The following is a 16,717-nucleotide window of genomic DNA, read 5'->3' on the forward strand; positions in this document are numbered from 1 at the left end:
TAAGATTCTTTTTTCAAAAATTTTTTCTAGAAATTTTTACGGAAGCTCATTTTTTAAGAGTTTTCTTTTCCTGAGGATCTTTTTTTTCTCTATTTATTCGTGACTTTCTAGACTGCGTTTCTAAAGATATACAGGATTATTTATAGAAACTCATCCAAATGTTCTCCAGGAATACTTTCAGAAATTTATTGAAGAATTTAATTAAGGCGAAACTGGAAGCATTTCCTCACTTTTTGGTTTTTCATTTTTTATTAAATAACGAAGCAATATTTTCAAAATCGGATTTCGTGCACATGTAGAGTATGGATCAAGGAATTTTCTGATTTTTTTGTGGTGGAAAATGTTTTTCGTTTTTGCAGAAACAATTTTTGAACAAAATTCCACAAAAAAATGGTTTCTGCAAAAATGGAAAACATTTTCCACCTAAAAAAAAAAAAAATCAGAAGATACCTTGGTCCGTACTCTGCATGTGCACGAAAATCGATTTTGAAAATATTATTTCGTTATTTAATAAAAAAAAAACAAAAACCAAAAAAATGAGGAAATGCTTCCAGTTTCGCCTTAAATGATTTGGTTCAAGATGCGGCAGCTCACGGTTGAAAATCTCACAATTGATGATAACAATAATAATAGTTAAAGGATTTCTCCAGATATTTATCCTACAGAACAGTATTTTTTTAGGTATTCCACCTAGGGTTTCTCGAGAAGTTTCTACGGGTATTTCTCCAGGAAGTTCTTAAGAAATTCAAGCTTGGATTGCTCCACGAATTTCTTCGAGATTCATTTTCTACCAAAGATTTTTTTTTCGGAAATGCCTTCAGGGTATTTTTCAGAAATTGGGATCATATGATTTTTTTATGAGAAGATATTTTTATATCCAGCGATTTCTTCGTAATTTAAGATATTTCTCCAAAAACTTCAGCAAGAGAACCCTTCAAAAGTTTTATCATTGATATTTTCTTTAAAGATCCTACAGAGATTGCTTCAGAAATGCCTTTCAGAGTTTCTCTAAGTAATATTTGAAAAAGTCATTCAGTGATTCCCGTAGATTTTTTTTTAGAAATTGCTCTTGAGGCTCCATCAGCAAAATCTCCTGGGATGTCAATTTCTTGATTTTGCTTTGGCTGACCAAGCCATGTGGGAAATTACACTGTTGAAAATGCTTTGACGTCCATGTGCACAACAGAACATGTGCTCGATGAACAAATTGAGATTTGAAATTATGAAAAGAAATCCACGTACTCCGGTGAGACTCGAACTCACGACTCCCAATTCGCTAGACGGGCGCTTCTATTCCTTCAAGCTACGGAGTCACTCGACTATCTCCGTCGCCAGCAGGCCTAGAACTGAACTCGATTCCACAATCGCACATGGTTATCTTCTTTTCACAATCCAAACCCCCTTCGGATGGGATTAGATGAACATCTAACACATTGTCTGTTGTGCACATGTATGTCAAAGCGGGAGAGGAAGTTATTTTTAATTGTCGAGAGCTTCGGGCACTGCCTTCCAATCACTTATTGGTATGGCAATTAGTGTGCAGTCGGACTCTCGACGGGTCGGTCCTCGGCATGCCTTTGAAGATCTCTGCAGTTTTTTTTTTTCAGATATTACTCCTGAACTCCTATACTGATGAATTCTTTGAGAAATCCCTGCAGGATTGTTTCACGAAATCCCTTTAGAACTCCGGAAGATTTGGAAACTCCGACAAGATATTCTTGGAAAGATTCAAGAGAATTTAATAAAAAATACTATGCAATTTCTGATGTTATCTCTTAATCAATTTCAGCATAAAAAACCTTAAGACACCATTTAACTTCAAAGAACAAAGCTTGAAATATTTCTGAAGCGATAACGTTGAAAAACTTTGAAGGAATCTAGTAAAGAAGAACTGTAAGAACAGCTGAGCAAGGGGTTCAAGGCATTCATAGAAAAAATCTCGAAAAAAATCCTTGAAAATGATAATGAATAGATCCTGGAGTGATTTCTGCTGGAATTGTTAAGAAAATCTTTGAAAAAAAAACATGAAGAATGGCTGTAATAATCCAAAGCATTGCGCGGTACGTGCAGTACCTAAAGAACTTTTTGGAGAAAATCCTCGTCTTGTTGCTACCGCTTCTAATTCGTATGCTGAAGTTCCTGGGTTCAATGTCTGGCCCGTTCCTTTCTCCTCCTCTCTACATATACAACTAATGTATTTTCACATAAAGACAATTCACACCGTCTTCAGCCAGAGGATGCACAGACTGAACACATTACTTACAATAGACAACGGACAACACACAGAACACCCAGTGGCCTAGCGATGAATTTTTCGTTTGACGAAAAGTGTCTACCGACTGGAGCGGGAATCGAACCCACACACTCCGAGGCTTGCGATACGCCTAGACGACTAACACTCCGACATGCGCGTTAATTTGTGCAGACGCAGAGGTATATTCGGTCTGCTGTGGGTACAAACGATTGTAATCATCACTTCCTTCCCCTTACCCACATTGACCTACAACCTGACGTGGCAAGCGCCATTGTCGCGTAAGAATAGAAGATCACCGTCACCCACACACTGAAGATGCCTGCTAGTCCCCGGCGGATATCTCTTTGGTTCCTTGTGTGAAAGTAGCTGGTCTTGCGATGCTGGAGTAGCATTCATGGACGGTCATTCAAGCTCAAGCTTAGCTCAAGCTCTTCCGAAGCCTTTTTTAAAAAGCTTTTTCAGCAATTTCTTGAAATGCATCCAAAGATTTTCTAAGGAATTCCTCCAGGAATTCCTTTAGAAATTCTTCAAAAAAATCATCCACAAATTCCTCTTAAAACTCCTTAAGAAAATCTTGTATGAATTGGTTCCGAAATTGCTGCATATGTACCTTCAAAAAATCCGTTGTAGATTCTGGGCAGAAAATCTTCCACGGATTAAAAAAAATCCCAGGTATGTTTCACGAAAATTGCATGCATTTCTTAAAAAATCTTTTGCGAATTTCCAAAATTCGCTTCTGAAAATGCTCCAGCTTAAGGGTATGTGGTATGGATTTTTTTCAAAGCGATACAAAACGAAACATAATTCAGAAATTTTTCGTAAGATCTATACGAAATCCGAATTCCCTCATTATTTTTCTAGAGAAAAACTCCTGAAGACCTCCGGAAACGTATCAGACTCCCTCTGGATGCCATGAATCGCTCCTGAACAATTTCTGAAATACACCAACACATTCATGAACCGCTTTAAAACGCTTTTAAGCGTTATTAAAAGTTTTGGGAAACCCCATTGAACCCTCTGAAACGTCCCTGAAACCTTCTTGGACCTCCTGAAACGTCTTTTGAACGCTCTAAAAATGCCCATTAACACCCCTCATTCCCTCAAATGTTTGTGAAATCCCCTTGAAATGTGTTTTAGAGTGGTATAAAACCCTTTTGAAACCCCATCAAACCCCCTAAAACTGTGCTGGAGCCTCCTAGGACCTCTTGGAAACCACCAAAACATATTAAGCGCCTCTAAAATGCCCTGAGACTCTTCTGAAATTTTCCTTGCATCCGCCATCATTTTTAGGAATGCTGATTCTCGTCAACGGACTGTTCAAGAGCTGAAGTTTGCACAAGAAAGGCATTTTCACCTCTTGGTTCATTAACTTATATTTTTATCATTATTATCAAGATGTTTAGCACTGGGCTGGTTTATCCCGGACCAACCGTACTACTTCCCTTCCGAAGAAGCCACATTTTGTGGCTTTTTCTGGAGTGGTGTTTGATCCCACACAGCCCAGTTGTTCTTCTTAGTCACGGTTAGTGGAGAGAAGCTTCAAGCGTTTTTTTTTTCAAAATTACCATGTAAAATGATTAATGTGATTATTATCACCACCCACGTGGTGCACATTTTCAAATATTTAGGGTGTTTACAGTTAACGCCCTGGCCGTACCAGATTGAGAGTATATGGGATTTGCCATAAGTCGATACCCACGACCACCTCCTCAGGAGACAAATTTCAATAAAACGTTAATTTACAGTATTTGGGGTTAAAAAAATTGACAAAAAAATTCTGCATTAACCATCACACCATGTCCACAACAACATTTTTTTTTTTGTATTTCAAAACGAACCTAAGTTTAATTTTGCACGAATGCTGCATAAACATCCATGTTAAATGTATGTCAAAACAGGAGGAAACCACTCATCAAGTAACAATGTCTCAAAATTTAAAAAAAGCATCAAATATTTATTTCAGTAGAAGCGCTTCATTGAAACCGATTAAAGTCTTATTTGATCCATCCATCCCAATCGCATAGAAAGTATGCCAAGCGACAAACCATGCCACCATTATTCGCCCTCAATCGCCAATAAACGCTCTCTAATGACGACCAAAGGCACCAATTCACCCATCATTCATCCTGGTCCAAAGATGGTGGGATACGCAGTCCCGATCCCCATTCATGACAAACCCTCCGCTAATTCCGCTGCCAATCATAGTGAAATGACAACATAATGCAATCAAAGGTCGCTGGCTGTCTTTTCGCACTTCTTACTCTCTGGTTGGTTGCGATCGGTCGCCGGCGGCGGAGGAAGAGCTGTATGCTCTCGCGTCCGTCCATCAGCTTCGGAACCTGCTGAAATCGTCCCATCCTTCCCTGGTTCGACCCGGGCGTTGTGTCCGTCCATCAAGGGTGTGCGCAACTTCATAATAGCCCTCGGTGCACTTAATGGCGTAAAATGAATTCCTTCCACCCATACGCCATCCAAGGCTCGATATAATTTGCGCTCGAGCGATATTAAATGATAGCTATATATTCGTGACAGTGTCTCGCTGGCTGGTCTAGTCCCTAAGGTCTGTCAGTTGAATACAGTCGAGGAAACCGGTTACTGGAGTTGGAAAGCGACCATCCCGGAGGGGATTGAGGGGGGAATTACTGCAGAATGCGGTGCTGTGTGCGAGTATGTTCAGTGAGCTTTTCGCTGCAAGGGCACTTTTTCTTACTGTGCGCCACATAGAGTCAGTCATCAACGACCGAGCGACGACGACGTATGATGGGCCAAGGATGCCTGGAAGGCATTTTAGGTCGTCGTCATCATCATCAGCTTGGTACATAGTCCCACGAGATGCACAAAGAGCAGACAAAAGCGTCAACCTCTTCTGTTGCATCACTACTGCTGCGAAATGATTTCATGTGTGAGCGCAAAATGTGCCTTCAGGAATAAAATGGTCCCATTTTGTTTTTGTCGGCAGGATCAACCAGTTTGCCAGATCGTCTGGTGAAGACATTCTAGATCTCCGGGGAAAAAGCTTCCCCCGTCAATGAACTGGTTGTGTTGATGATGCCTGAAGTGGTGAGCAATTGACACCTGTGTAGGATTGTTTATGAAGCGGAATTGAGATGGAATGTTTTACTCTGAACAGCGTGCTACTAGTTTGTAACTTGTTGTGGGAAGCAAATCTGATTGCTGTTTTGGAGTCAAGGCTTCCGTATAATTTAATTGATTTTGACGATGATTGCACTTGTTGTATGCGTGTTATTAAAATATTCAAATTTCAAACCGTTTATCACTGAAAAATGACACATTGAATTCAATAAACCGGAGGGCTTAACGCGCACGCAATGAGTTTCTCACAGTATAGCGAAGCAAACGTATAACAAAGTGGAGCCAAATTTTGTGCTCTGACTTCAGTTCGCATCAGCAATGGAACCGCTTTGGAAGTCTCTAGTAATGTTTCTTGTTTTTCGTGTAGTCATCGGAACTGACCAGGAAAACACTTTCGCTTTAGATCTTTTCAAGCAAGTTTACGCCCAGGAAAGCAATAAAAACTTTGTCCTGTCGCCGCCAATAATACGTGCCACACTCTCTTTCCTGTATCTAACTGCGAACTGGAATGCAGCTTTGGAGATACAACACGCTTTACAAATTCCTGAAGACAAGTCAGAAGCAACGGTTGATCTGAAAAATTTCCTCATGAAAACCGCCAACAACCAAGGTCACCTACACAGCAGTTCCAAGATCTATCGCGATCCAACTGAACTGAGTTGGACCCTACTATCGCTAATCAACGAACACATGAAACCGGAGGTGACAAACAGCGACGACCCGGACACCGTCATCTCAATACTTCCCAAGTCCATCCACATGCCAAACTACGATCTTCTGGTTACAACCGCTTCAAACCTTTCGGCATCCTGGAAAAACCCGTTCAACACCTTGGAAGGCCGAACCGGTATGTTCAAGTTCGACAACGGTTACTTTCTAACGGATTTCATGAAGAAAACAGCACGTTTTGGCATCCTCAAACTGGAACAGTTCACAGCTTTGGAAATACCCTACGATTCAGACCTATCAATGGTCTTCGCACAGCCCAACGATGAGGACGTCCCCCTGTCCGCTTTGGTGAATGACTTCGATCTACTAAAGTACCAAACCATCGACTCCCATCTTCGGCAACGTTTCGTGGAGGTGTCAATTCCAAGGTTTGTAGTGGAGAGCAGCGTTTCACTAGGGATGAGCTTGGCTCGGATGGGACTGGTGTACAGCTTTCTAGCTAATGCATTCGATTTCTACCTGTATCGAGGCAGCGGATTGGGACCTATCGATCACACCGGGTCCATGAGGGTTCTGGAAGGAGGTACGGAGGAAGCTGAAGATAGCCGTAAGTTTTTACGAAGTTCTTTAATGATTAGGATTAAGATAATTGTTTTCATTTCAGCGAAGCAGAATGTTCCCCCAGCACTGCTACCTTCATTCCGAGCCGATAGGCCTTTTCTGTATCTGGTTCGCAACACTACTTCCAAGGATATTCTTATGATTGGACACTATTCTTATTTTGATGTTTGAATAAAGAGTTTTGATTAGATTAGTATTTGGGTGATAGTCTATAGAATATATTTTGGGAAAGAAGTGTACATTTTGGAAATTACCTGTGCCCGGAGATTTTTTCGAGAGGAACATGGTGACTGATAGTGACCGAAATTGCACAACTCCTTAAGAATTTCCTTCAGAAATTCTATAAAAGGAACCTCCACAAATTTCATTAACAATTCTTCTAAGAATTCTTTCAAGCTTAAGAAAATCATGCATTCAGAAATTTTCCCAGGGATTCTTTCAGAAAATCATCCACGCACTCCAGACATTTTCACGGCGTTTTTTTTTTCTTCTAAAAATCAAGAGTTTATATTTTTCTGAAATTTCTTCAAAAAAAAAATCCTCCAGAAAATCTGTAAAAAATTTCTTCAGAAATAATTAGGCTGATACAAATTTAATTTTGACTTTTTGTCTCCCCCCCTTCAAAAATTTTTGGCTGGATTTAGCATTTTGAGGGGGCAGAGAAAAAAATATTTATCAAAATATCGGGCATTGGTGAAAATTCTTTAACAAATCCGAGGAGTTTTTAATATTTTTTAGATAAAATGCTTTATTATTTTTATCCCCCCCCTCGACCCGTCAAAGAGTGATGGGACAAAAAGTGAAATAAATATTTGTAACGGCCTTATATGCGATGCCTTAAGTTACTCGATAAATTTTGCAAAGAATTTCTATAGAGAACCTTCATAAATGGATCCATTGATGTCTTAGAAAATTAATGAATTAGATCTTACAAAAATTGTCCACTTTCAACCCCGTCCTCCATATGGCACACTTTCTGTGTGGCACTTGTGTCGTTTGTGCACGAGTTGTCGTATTTTCCTGGAGCCCCATCCTTTCTTAAAGCATGAAGTGATTTAAGAAAGCTACCCTTCATAAATAAATCAAGGAATTCTTAATGCAAAGTAATGCCTCCATCGGTTCCTTCAATGATTCTTTCAGGGATTCCTCAATGCATTTCTTCATGGAATGTCTCCAAGAATTCCTCCTGAAATTCTTTCATGTTTTTTTATAATTCCAGCAGATTTTCGCAGAAATTTATACAAAGATTCCTTCAGGAGCTCCTCCGGGTATTCTTACATATATTTCATTAGAAATTCCTCCAGGATTCTCTTCCAAGGATACTTTTAAGAATTTTCACTCGAATTCTTTATAAAGTTTAGAAATTTCCTCATAAATAATTCCTCAAAACCCATACAGACATTCCTTTCAAAGTCATTCATGAGATTTGTCTTCGAATTCAAGTGCTTCTCTAGAAGTCTTTTAGGGATTTTTTTTAAATACCGGATTCTTTCCGAAAATCATCCATGAATGTTGGTAACGGATATCTACGGGATAACTTCTAAATATTTATTTATACATTCTTAAAGGAATTCCACTCCATTTATACATTCTTAAAGGAATTCCACTCTACTAATTCCTCATAGAGTTGTCCAGAAATTCTTTAATAAATTTATTTAGCAACTGCATCAAACATTTCCAAAGGAATTTTACTAAGATTCATTCAGATATTCGGCCTGGGATTTCTACTGAAATTGAATAGAAGTTTATTGAATAATCGTCCAAGTATTATTTTAGAAATTCCTCCATGGATTACTTCTGAAACTTCTTCAAAAATATCCCCAGAACAAAATAAATGCAAGCAACTTTTTCGGTTATTCTTCCAAGGGTCTCTGATAAAGTTCCTTAAAACATTTCGTCGGGGGTATCTCAGGAATATCTTCTGGAATCCCTTCAGCGATTGCTCGTGAAATTCTTTCGGATATTCATTCTAGGATTTTTACAGAAGTACTCTAATCCCATAAAAAACTGGAGATACCTGAAGGAATTTGAGAAGGAATCCCTGGAAATACCGCTGGAGATTTCAAGAAGATTTTTTTTTTAATTTCTTGAAGAGATTCTTGGAGCAATTTCTGCCTTCTTCGTAGAAATTGCAAACGAAGGTGCTGGAAGAATTCTTGAATAAATCTCTAAAAAAGCTTCTGAAGGGATTCCGCGAGAATGTTTCGAAGGAAACCTTGGAAGAACTCCTGAAGGTACTTCTGGAGGAATTTCTTGCAAAATGCTTGAAAGGTACTAGTGGAAAATGTTTAAAAGGTTCTAGTGGAGCACTTTTTGAATCAATCTCTAGAGAAATTTTCGGAGAAAAAAAGTAACAGAAGAAATCTAGGACAACGCTGAAAAAAATCTTGAAGGAACCACCAAAAGAAGTATCCCAATAAATTGTTTTTTTTTTTTGGAGATATCTCCGAAGGACCAGGAAAACTGAAGAATGCTTTTCAGTAATTCCAAGTAGAATTTCTTGAGAAATTCCGGGACAAAAAACATGAAATAATTCCTGGAGTGCTTAGAGAAATTCCTGAAATAATCTGAAAATCCCAGATGAAAAGTCACAGTTAGCCCCAAGAGAAGTTTATGCAAGGTTTGGTCGACCAAGTGGAGGACGATCTGTGGACCCTCACAGAGTGCGGAACTGGAGACACACAGCCATGGATGGCGTAGAATGCAGACGGCTGCTATATACAGCAGATGCCACTCAGGCCTGAGTCTGTCCGGTAAGGTAAGGTAAGAAGTTTGTGATGCCACCCGTGAAGATTTGCTGGGAATTCCCCTGAAGGAACTTCTAGAATTTCTGAAGGAATCGATAGAGGAATTTCAGGATTTTCGGGAACATCTGGAGAACAACCTGCAAGAATCACGTGAGGAATTGCTGAAAAATAACTGGAGTAATCTCCCAAGTAACATTTTGATAGCCAATTAGTCTTGTAGCTGTTTTCAAAACCGTCATAAAACCTAATACCATTTGTTTTAGTTTTTTGATGGTTTTAAGAACTTCTTCTAATCTATTTGACTATAAAAATTTACTTGGGCTTTGATGAAACTTGTGAAGGAATCGCTAAAGGAACTGCTTGTCAATATGTTTTTTTTGCAGGAATTGAATTTTTGTAGGAATAGCTGGAAACGCCTGGAGCATTTTCTTGAAAAAAAAAAATTAGATTTATTCCTGGGAATAACTTAAAAAACAGAAGGAATTTCTCAAGGAATATCTGGAGGTATCTTTAACCCTTTGGGGACCATCACAAACGTGTTCTAGACCAGCGAGGTTGCATCCAAAAAGGTGAAAATTCAAAAAAAAAGGAAAAAATAGGGAAAATCTCATATACCTATATTATTTTTAGAAAAAGAATGGTACAGAGCCAAGAAAAAAAAAAATAAATGAGTTTCCATAAGATTTCATGAAATAATTCCTGCTTTAACAACTGTAAAAATTAAGCAAGAATGTCAGGAGGAATACCTGAAGAAATTTCTGGATTCATCTTTGTAAATTTTTAACCGAGTTATTAGGATTCCTGGAGGAGTTCGTAATAGAGTATCTGTATATATAAATTTAAGAAAAAAAAATCTGAATGATTTTCTAAACGAGCTCAATTAAAGACTTTCATAATGAATTTATTCAAGCTTGCTATTTGATGAAAACATTCGCGAAATGTTACGATTTGCTTTCGACAACGAATACGTTTTCACCCATCCTCGCTTTATTCAATCAACCTCCCATACGAGTAGCACACGAACGGACTCAACACTGATCAGCATAGTTGACTCTTCCTTTTCACCGTTGAGCCGTTGCGTTCTAGCCAAGCATCTCTTTTCATAGCTTTCGATGCTTTTTTACAGCTTATCGCGAAGCATCATTGGCTGGAAGCTTTATTAGTATGGTATCGGTACATGCGAATGTTGCTTCTGTGTGCGTGTCGAGCGTTCGTGCCGTAGCTTCGCAAACCAACCTATTCGGTATGGTTCGGCTGTTCGGTCGAGCGTGTGGCGGCACAATCAGATGTGTGCAAAATCGTTTGTGATTTACATCATGTTCTTTTTGCCAACTCTTTGCTGCTGGTCATCGCTGATCAGTGCACAGTTCAATCGCACGCGATAAATATACAGTTGATGAGTTGTGATGATCACTAGTGAGGTGATGATTTGCATCATTGAATTTATTAAAAAGGAAGCCCTGAAAAATTTTTGAAGGAATCATGATAGAACTTACTAAAGGAAACTGTAGAATATTATATGAAAGAATTTCAGAAAAAGAAACATAAAAATTAACTCCTGGCAGATTTTTGAGAAATTTCCGTAGGAATCCAGGAATTGTTCCTGGGAAATCTATACTAGAGTTTTCTCAAAGAACCTTCAACAAAATCTTCTCAAAGAAAAAAAAACCCTAGAAATTGTTGAAGAAATCTCTAGAGGAATTCCTGAAGAAGGCACCGAAGAAATCACTGGAGAAATTTGTAAAGACATTCTTAGAAATACTTCTGAACCCAACCATGACAGACTTTCTTAAATTATTCCTCGAGAAATTCCTGTAGGAATTCCTGGCCAATTTTTGAAAAAATCTTGTAGTAATTTCTGAGAAAAAAATCATGGGGAAATCTCCGAAGCAATCCAGATACAGAAGTACACACAAAACATGTTTTATAACATTTCTGGAGGCATCATTCCTGGTGCGATTTTTAAAAAAATCACTGGAGGGATGTCTAAAACAATCACTGTTGAAAATGTTCGATTGAATCCCTGAAAGATTTTTGAAAGAATTCCTGTGAGAGTTTTCGGAGAATTTCTCTACAATTTCTCAAAAAAATACCTTCAGAAATGTTAGAAGGAATATCAGAAAGAATCCCTAGTGGAATTTTCTGATCTTGAAGAAAACCCACTTATACTGTAATTAAAAAGAAAATTGGGATAAGTACTGTTCCTTTCTATATTCCAGATACATATTTTGACCTTAACTGTAAGGTAGTCTTCAGTGTCTCGTATTTGACTCGACTCGATCAATAAAGTTGAAGGGAATTATTGATGTTCCTTTTCGTCTACTGGGTATACGATTCAGAAGCTTTGGACGTGGAACATATGATTTGCGCTTGAGTTTGCACTTCCAAATGTTTCAAAAATATTAGGATCATTTTTATAAAGTTGAATCATGTGAATTCATTGAGAAATATCTTTTTGAGAATTTTGCTCATGTTAACTACTTGAACTGGGACAAATAAAAATGTTACAACATGTTTGTTTTTAATTTAAGAGTTTGTAATCCGCACAGCACGACTTGTAGATGTAAACTAATTCTTGTAGAACTTGATGAGCTCCTCCAATTTACTGACTCCAAAGTCACTGACATAGCCTTGCACTAATTATTGAGAAGCACAACCACTGGGAAGGAATTCAAAAACGTCAAGATAGATCCAGGGAAGGTCTTTAAGTGATTGATTACATTGATATCAACCTTCAGTCGTTTTAATGATCCCAGCAAAAACAAAAGCACGTTCCTCTAAGGGGCTGTCCATTAATTACGTAAGGGCTTATAGGGGGAGGGGGGGGTTTGAGAAATCTTACGCGCCATACAAAAATATTTGGCTTTCCATACAAAAAATCTTACAAGGGGGGGAGGGGGTGTCGAAAAATCGCAAAAATGCCCTTACGTAATTAATGGACAGCCCCTAATCCTAATGAAACCGCATTGCAACATTTTGGTTGCACAGTTCCAGTGCACGAGACCACTCAAAGCATCATCGATAAGTCATTTTCGGTCAAACGCTGTACCTGAGACCGCTGTGATCTTAGGAAGGAGAGAGCACAAATTCGTTATTCACGACCCAACTCAATTCACTCTCATTTCGCGCTTCGTCACTTATTGTGCACAACATTAATTACCCAGCAGCAGCCTCCCGCTTTCCCTGGCACACACCGTTTTGCTACATATGCTGCAAGCCTCGGGACAACATTGCATTGGGTTTGGGGGGCTGGCTGGCGTAATCAAGTGGTTCATTATTGGTGGAAATTGGAGCAACTCATAGGCCATAAATAATGCTCGCTTGCAGCCAGCAGCCCAGCAACCACATGAATCAGTTTCGTAACTTTTAAAAGGTACGAAACTGATTACACTCATTCGAAGAGGGTATTCTGCTTAGAGGGTTCGAAAAGTCGGTACAACAAGTAAAAGTCGTGCTATGTGCTACAGAAGAACATTCGGTAAACAAAAATTCACCCTCGTACCAAATGTATCCTGTACGAGACGCTATCAAGACCCGTGGTTTGCTACGGATACTCAGAAGTACTTGCGTCGCGTTGATCGGTGGTATGTAGGGGAACGGTGTGTGGCTATGAAGCGTTAGTCATCAACAACGCCGCATCTACGGCAACCCAGTAGTGTCCCAGTCAACCAGTGATCATATAAGATGTGGAATAAGATGTTAAAGTGGAGGCGATATGCATACATATTACATGCGCCTAAATGGACACATGCACGCATATGGCCTCCACTTTATCATCTTATGCAACATCTTATACGATTACTGGTTGTCTGGGGTACAGAAGGTTTCCATAGTCGGAAGAATACGGTAGGCAGGTCATGTTACAAGAATACCGGACAACAAACTAGCAATATTATTATTCGCCACAGATCCAATTGGTACCAGAAGGTGAGAATCGCCCCGAGATAAATGGTTGGACCAGGTAGATAATTGGGCGTGATAACGAACGGAAGAGGGAGCCAGAAACCGAGTATTCTGGGGTCCGGTATGGCATAGATTTGTAAATTCTCTTGATTGCACGCTTCCAATATTTGTTATTCTTATCCCGCCACGAACTGGCCCTGGTGTTAAATCGAAACATTTCAAGTATGCATGAGAGAGTGTCGGAAAACGGTGCTAGTTTATCTTCGCACTTGCCATACAAGGCCCATTGAGGCAACTGACGGCTGCCGGTTGGCGGGCTGCCGCAACTTCTGGAGCACGAATCGGCCCAAATCTGTCCAAACGAAATTAATTACATGCATTATTGAGTAACAACAAAACAGCATCTGAATTAACCGCCACTACTGCTGCTATCGGGGCCCTGTGTGAACCGGACCGACATACTCCACAACCAGTAGTGTGAATGCGTTCCGTAATCAAGCGAGACCCTCGAGCCGTTTGCGAAGAAAGAAGTTGTTGCACAATTGCTTGCGTGCAATGTCATTGAGCACGTCTCGTTGGACCGCGTGCGCGCGAGAAGAAAACGACGAACGATCGAAGCGCAACGACGCCTCTTGGACTAGTAGTATTGATGATTGCGTGGAACCCTTTGGGCTTTAGGGGATGGATAGTTCGAACTGCACCTGGCTTGGCTGGCTGAAGCGCATTCAGTCAGTCGGTGGTGGTACACTGACTTACTACTGGTTTGGTCAGTGCACTTGCGTTGGCTGAGTTTAATGAGTACCACCAAGGCGAACATCTGCTGGAAATGTTGAGCACGGCGGCCGATACTAGGCCACGTTGCTTTGGGGGACGTCAAAATCAATCATCTGCCATTAAGATAATCCATTTTGCAAATTATGTTAATGCTGCCGGTGCTCATGAGCACGAGGTAAATATGGATGACAGATGCGCGATCATATTTACGGAACGGTTGATGAGCGTCGTAAATAAATATGCAAGCTTCTACAGAAGCTGGTTAGCTTCATGCCTGAAGGAATAATTTATTCAGTTATTGCTGGCGGAAATAGCAGACATAATCAAATTGAAGTATAAATGAGCTTCAAGCTTTAGAAACGGCCTAGCTTATAGAAAATTAGAGACACATATATGGATTTTTTATTTATAAATGTCCCACAAGTCTAAGATCATTTCCGAATAACTATACTCTGTTTGTTACCATACTTACCATTGCACAGTGGTCCAGGACCCAGATTTACGAGGAAAGATGCATTCAGCGCCTTCAAATGATTTTTAGACAAATATGTTGTGACAATTTGTTCCTAATAGAAAGGCCCACTTTCCAATGGACATGAAAATTAGGGTGGTACATAATTTAGAAGAAATTGGAAACCAAACTTTTTTATTTTCAAGAATATCTATATACATTCTTCGGCAAACTTGTAAATCTATCAATTTTGAGCAAGTTTGTTGAAAACAGTTTTAATGTGTCTTTGAAATGACCGATATTGCTCTGAATAAGCTTAGGGTGGTTCAAAAAACCGGTTTTCTGGATTTCTGGCGGCTTTCAGCTTATTGGACGCAGTGGCTGATTTTTTTTGTCTGTATTAATGAGATTTTCAGCCCTAGGCTAGTTCATCTCGGGACCCACGCTTTACTTCCCTTCCGAAGTAAGAACTCACATTTTGCGAGTTTGTCGGGTTCGATCCCAGGTCCTCGGCGTGAGTGGCTGAATTGCCCCAACAGCGCGGAGGAAAAAATGCCTCCTCTCCTCTTCTTGGCGTAACGTCATCAGTGGGACAAAGCCTGCTTCTCAGGTTAGTGTTCTATGAGCACTTCCACAGTTTTTAACTGAGAGCTTCCTCTGCCAATGACCATTTTGCATGTGTATATCGTGTGGCAGGCACGAAGATACTCTATGCCCAAGGAAGTCAAGGAAATTTCCTTTACGAAAAGATCCTGGACCGACCGGGAATCGAACCCGTCACCCTCAGCATGGTCATGCTGAATACCCGTGCGTTTACCGCCTCGGCTATATGGGCCCTTTTGAAAAAAAAAATGCCTAGACAATAATAAGAAGCCGTGATATATCTATTTTTCACAATCATAGATCACATGTCTATGTTTGCCCTTAACAGGCTTGTACCAATTTGCTGGTGCATCGAAACGTACTGAGAAAAACACAGAATTTTGGTAAATTGAGAGATGAAATTGTGAAAAAAAGTGTTCTGGTGGGATTCGAATCCACGACTCCATATTTGCTTGAGCGGCACGGAATTCGGGGTAATGTCATAGAGTCGTTCGGAATTGGTGCGACTAATATGTTTATTTCCATGCTGAGGGTGACGGGTTCGATTCCCGGTCGATCCAGGATCTTTTCGTAAAGGAAATTTCCTTGACTTGCTTGGGCATAGAGTATCTTCGTGCCTGCCACACGATATACACATGCAAAATGGTCATTGGCAGAGGAAGCTCTCAGTTAATAACTGTGGAAGTGCTCATAGAACACGGCAGAGGAAGCTCTCAGTTAATAACTGTGGAAGTGCTCATAGAACACTAAGCTGAGAAGCAGGCTTTGTCCCAGTGAGGACGTTACGCCAAGAAGAGGAGAGGATATGTTTATTTCCCATACAGTGCTCCCATACGGTTTGAGACTATTTACCTGCTTGCCGTACATCAGATTTTTAAAAAAGACGCTATTTGATGTAATGCACGCATGCATGGGTTTGGTTAACTTTAATACTTGACCGCTTTTTGCGGGACATCCGGAACCGGTTCCGGAACACACTGGTTTCCCCAAATATGCTCTGAGCTTTTATTTTCTTGTTGACCGTTCATCAGGCCACCTGAAAGCTATTCGATGTGTCGCATGAATGGGCTTGGTTGTCTTTACATTTGGCCTCTTCCGGCGGGACACCCAGAACCGTTAAAGGAACATTATCGGTAGTTTCTAATGTTGTCTGAGACAATTTTCTTGCTGACCGTTCATCAGATTCTCGAAAAGCCGCTATTTGATGTGTTGCCTACATGGTTTTAGTTCACTTTTATATTTAGACACTTCCGATGGGACACCCGGAACCGGCTCCGGAACACTACAGGTGCAGATATGGTCTGAGATTATTTTCCAGCTCACCGTTCATCACGTTATCGAAAAAGTCTTTATTTGATGTATCGCATGTATGGGTTTTGTTCCCTTTTTAATTGGCCATTTCCGGCGGCACATTCGGAATTGGTTCCGGAACGGTTTAGATATGGTCTGAGACTATTTTTCTGCTTGCCATTCATCTGGTTAGGGACTGTCCATAAACCCCACGTGGTAGTTCCCCCCCCTCCGCATGGTCTTCAGTTCATACAAAAAAAAATGTATGGACCATGGACTTCGCCTTGACCCCCCCTCCCCCTAAAATGACCT

General features: G+C 40.1%; 2 protein-coding genes across 2 annotated transcripts in view; one reads left to right on the plus strand and one right to left on the minus strand.

The window, feature by feature from the left end:
• The window catches only part of LOC109410572 (MOXD1 homolog 2-like), a 128,878-nt gene that overhangs the window by 100,374 nt on the left and 11,787 nt on the right, over positions 1 to 16,717 (minus strand). The gene's annotated exons all lie outside the window — the stretch shown is intronic.
• Positions 3,434 to 7,479, plus strand: LOC109410539 (leukocyte elastase inhibitor). Its single transcript, XM_019684073.3, has 2 exons — positions 3,434 to 6,623; positions 6,681 to 7,479. The coding sequence occupies exons 1-2, from the start codon at positions 5,666 to 5,668 to the stop codon at positions 6,806 to 6,808; spliced, it is 1,086 nt and encodes a 361-aa protein (XP_019539618.3). The 5' UTR covers positions 3,434 to 5,665; the 3' UTR covers positions 6,809 to 7,479.

The sequence above is a fragment of the Aedes albopictus genome, chromosome 3, assembly GCF_035046485.1.
Source record: "Aedes albopictus strain Foshan chromosome 3, AalbF5, whole genome shotgun sequence".
Taxonomy (NCBI): domain Eukaryota; kingdom Metazoa; phylum Arthropoda; class Insecta; order Diptera; family Culicidae; genus Aedes; species Aedes albopictus.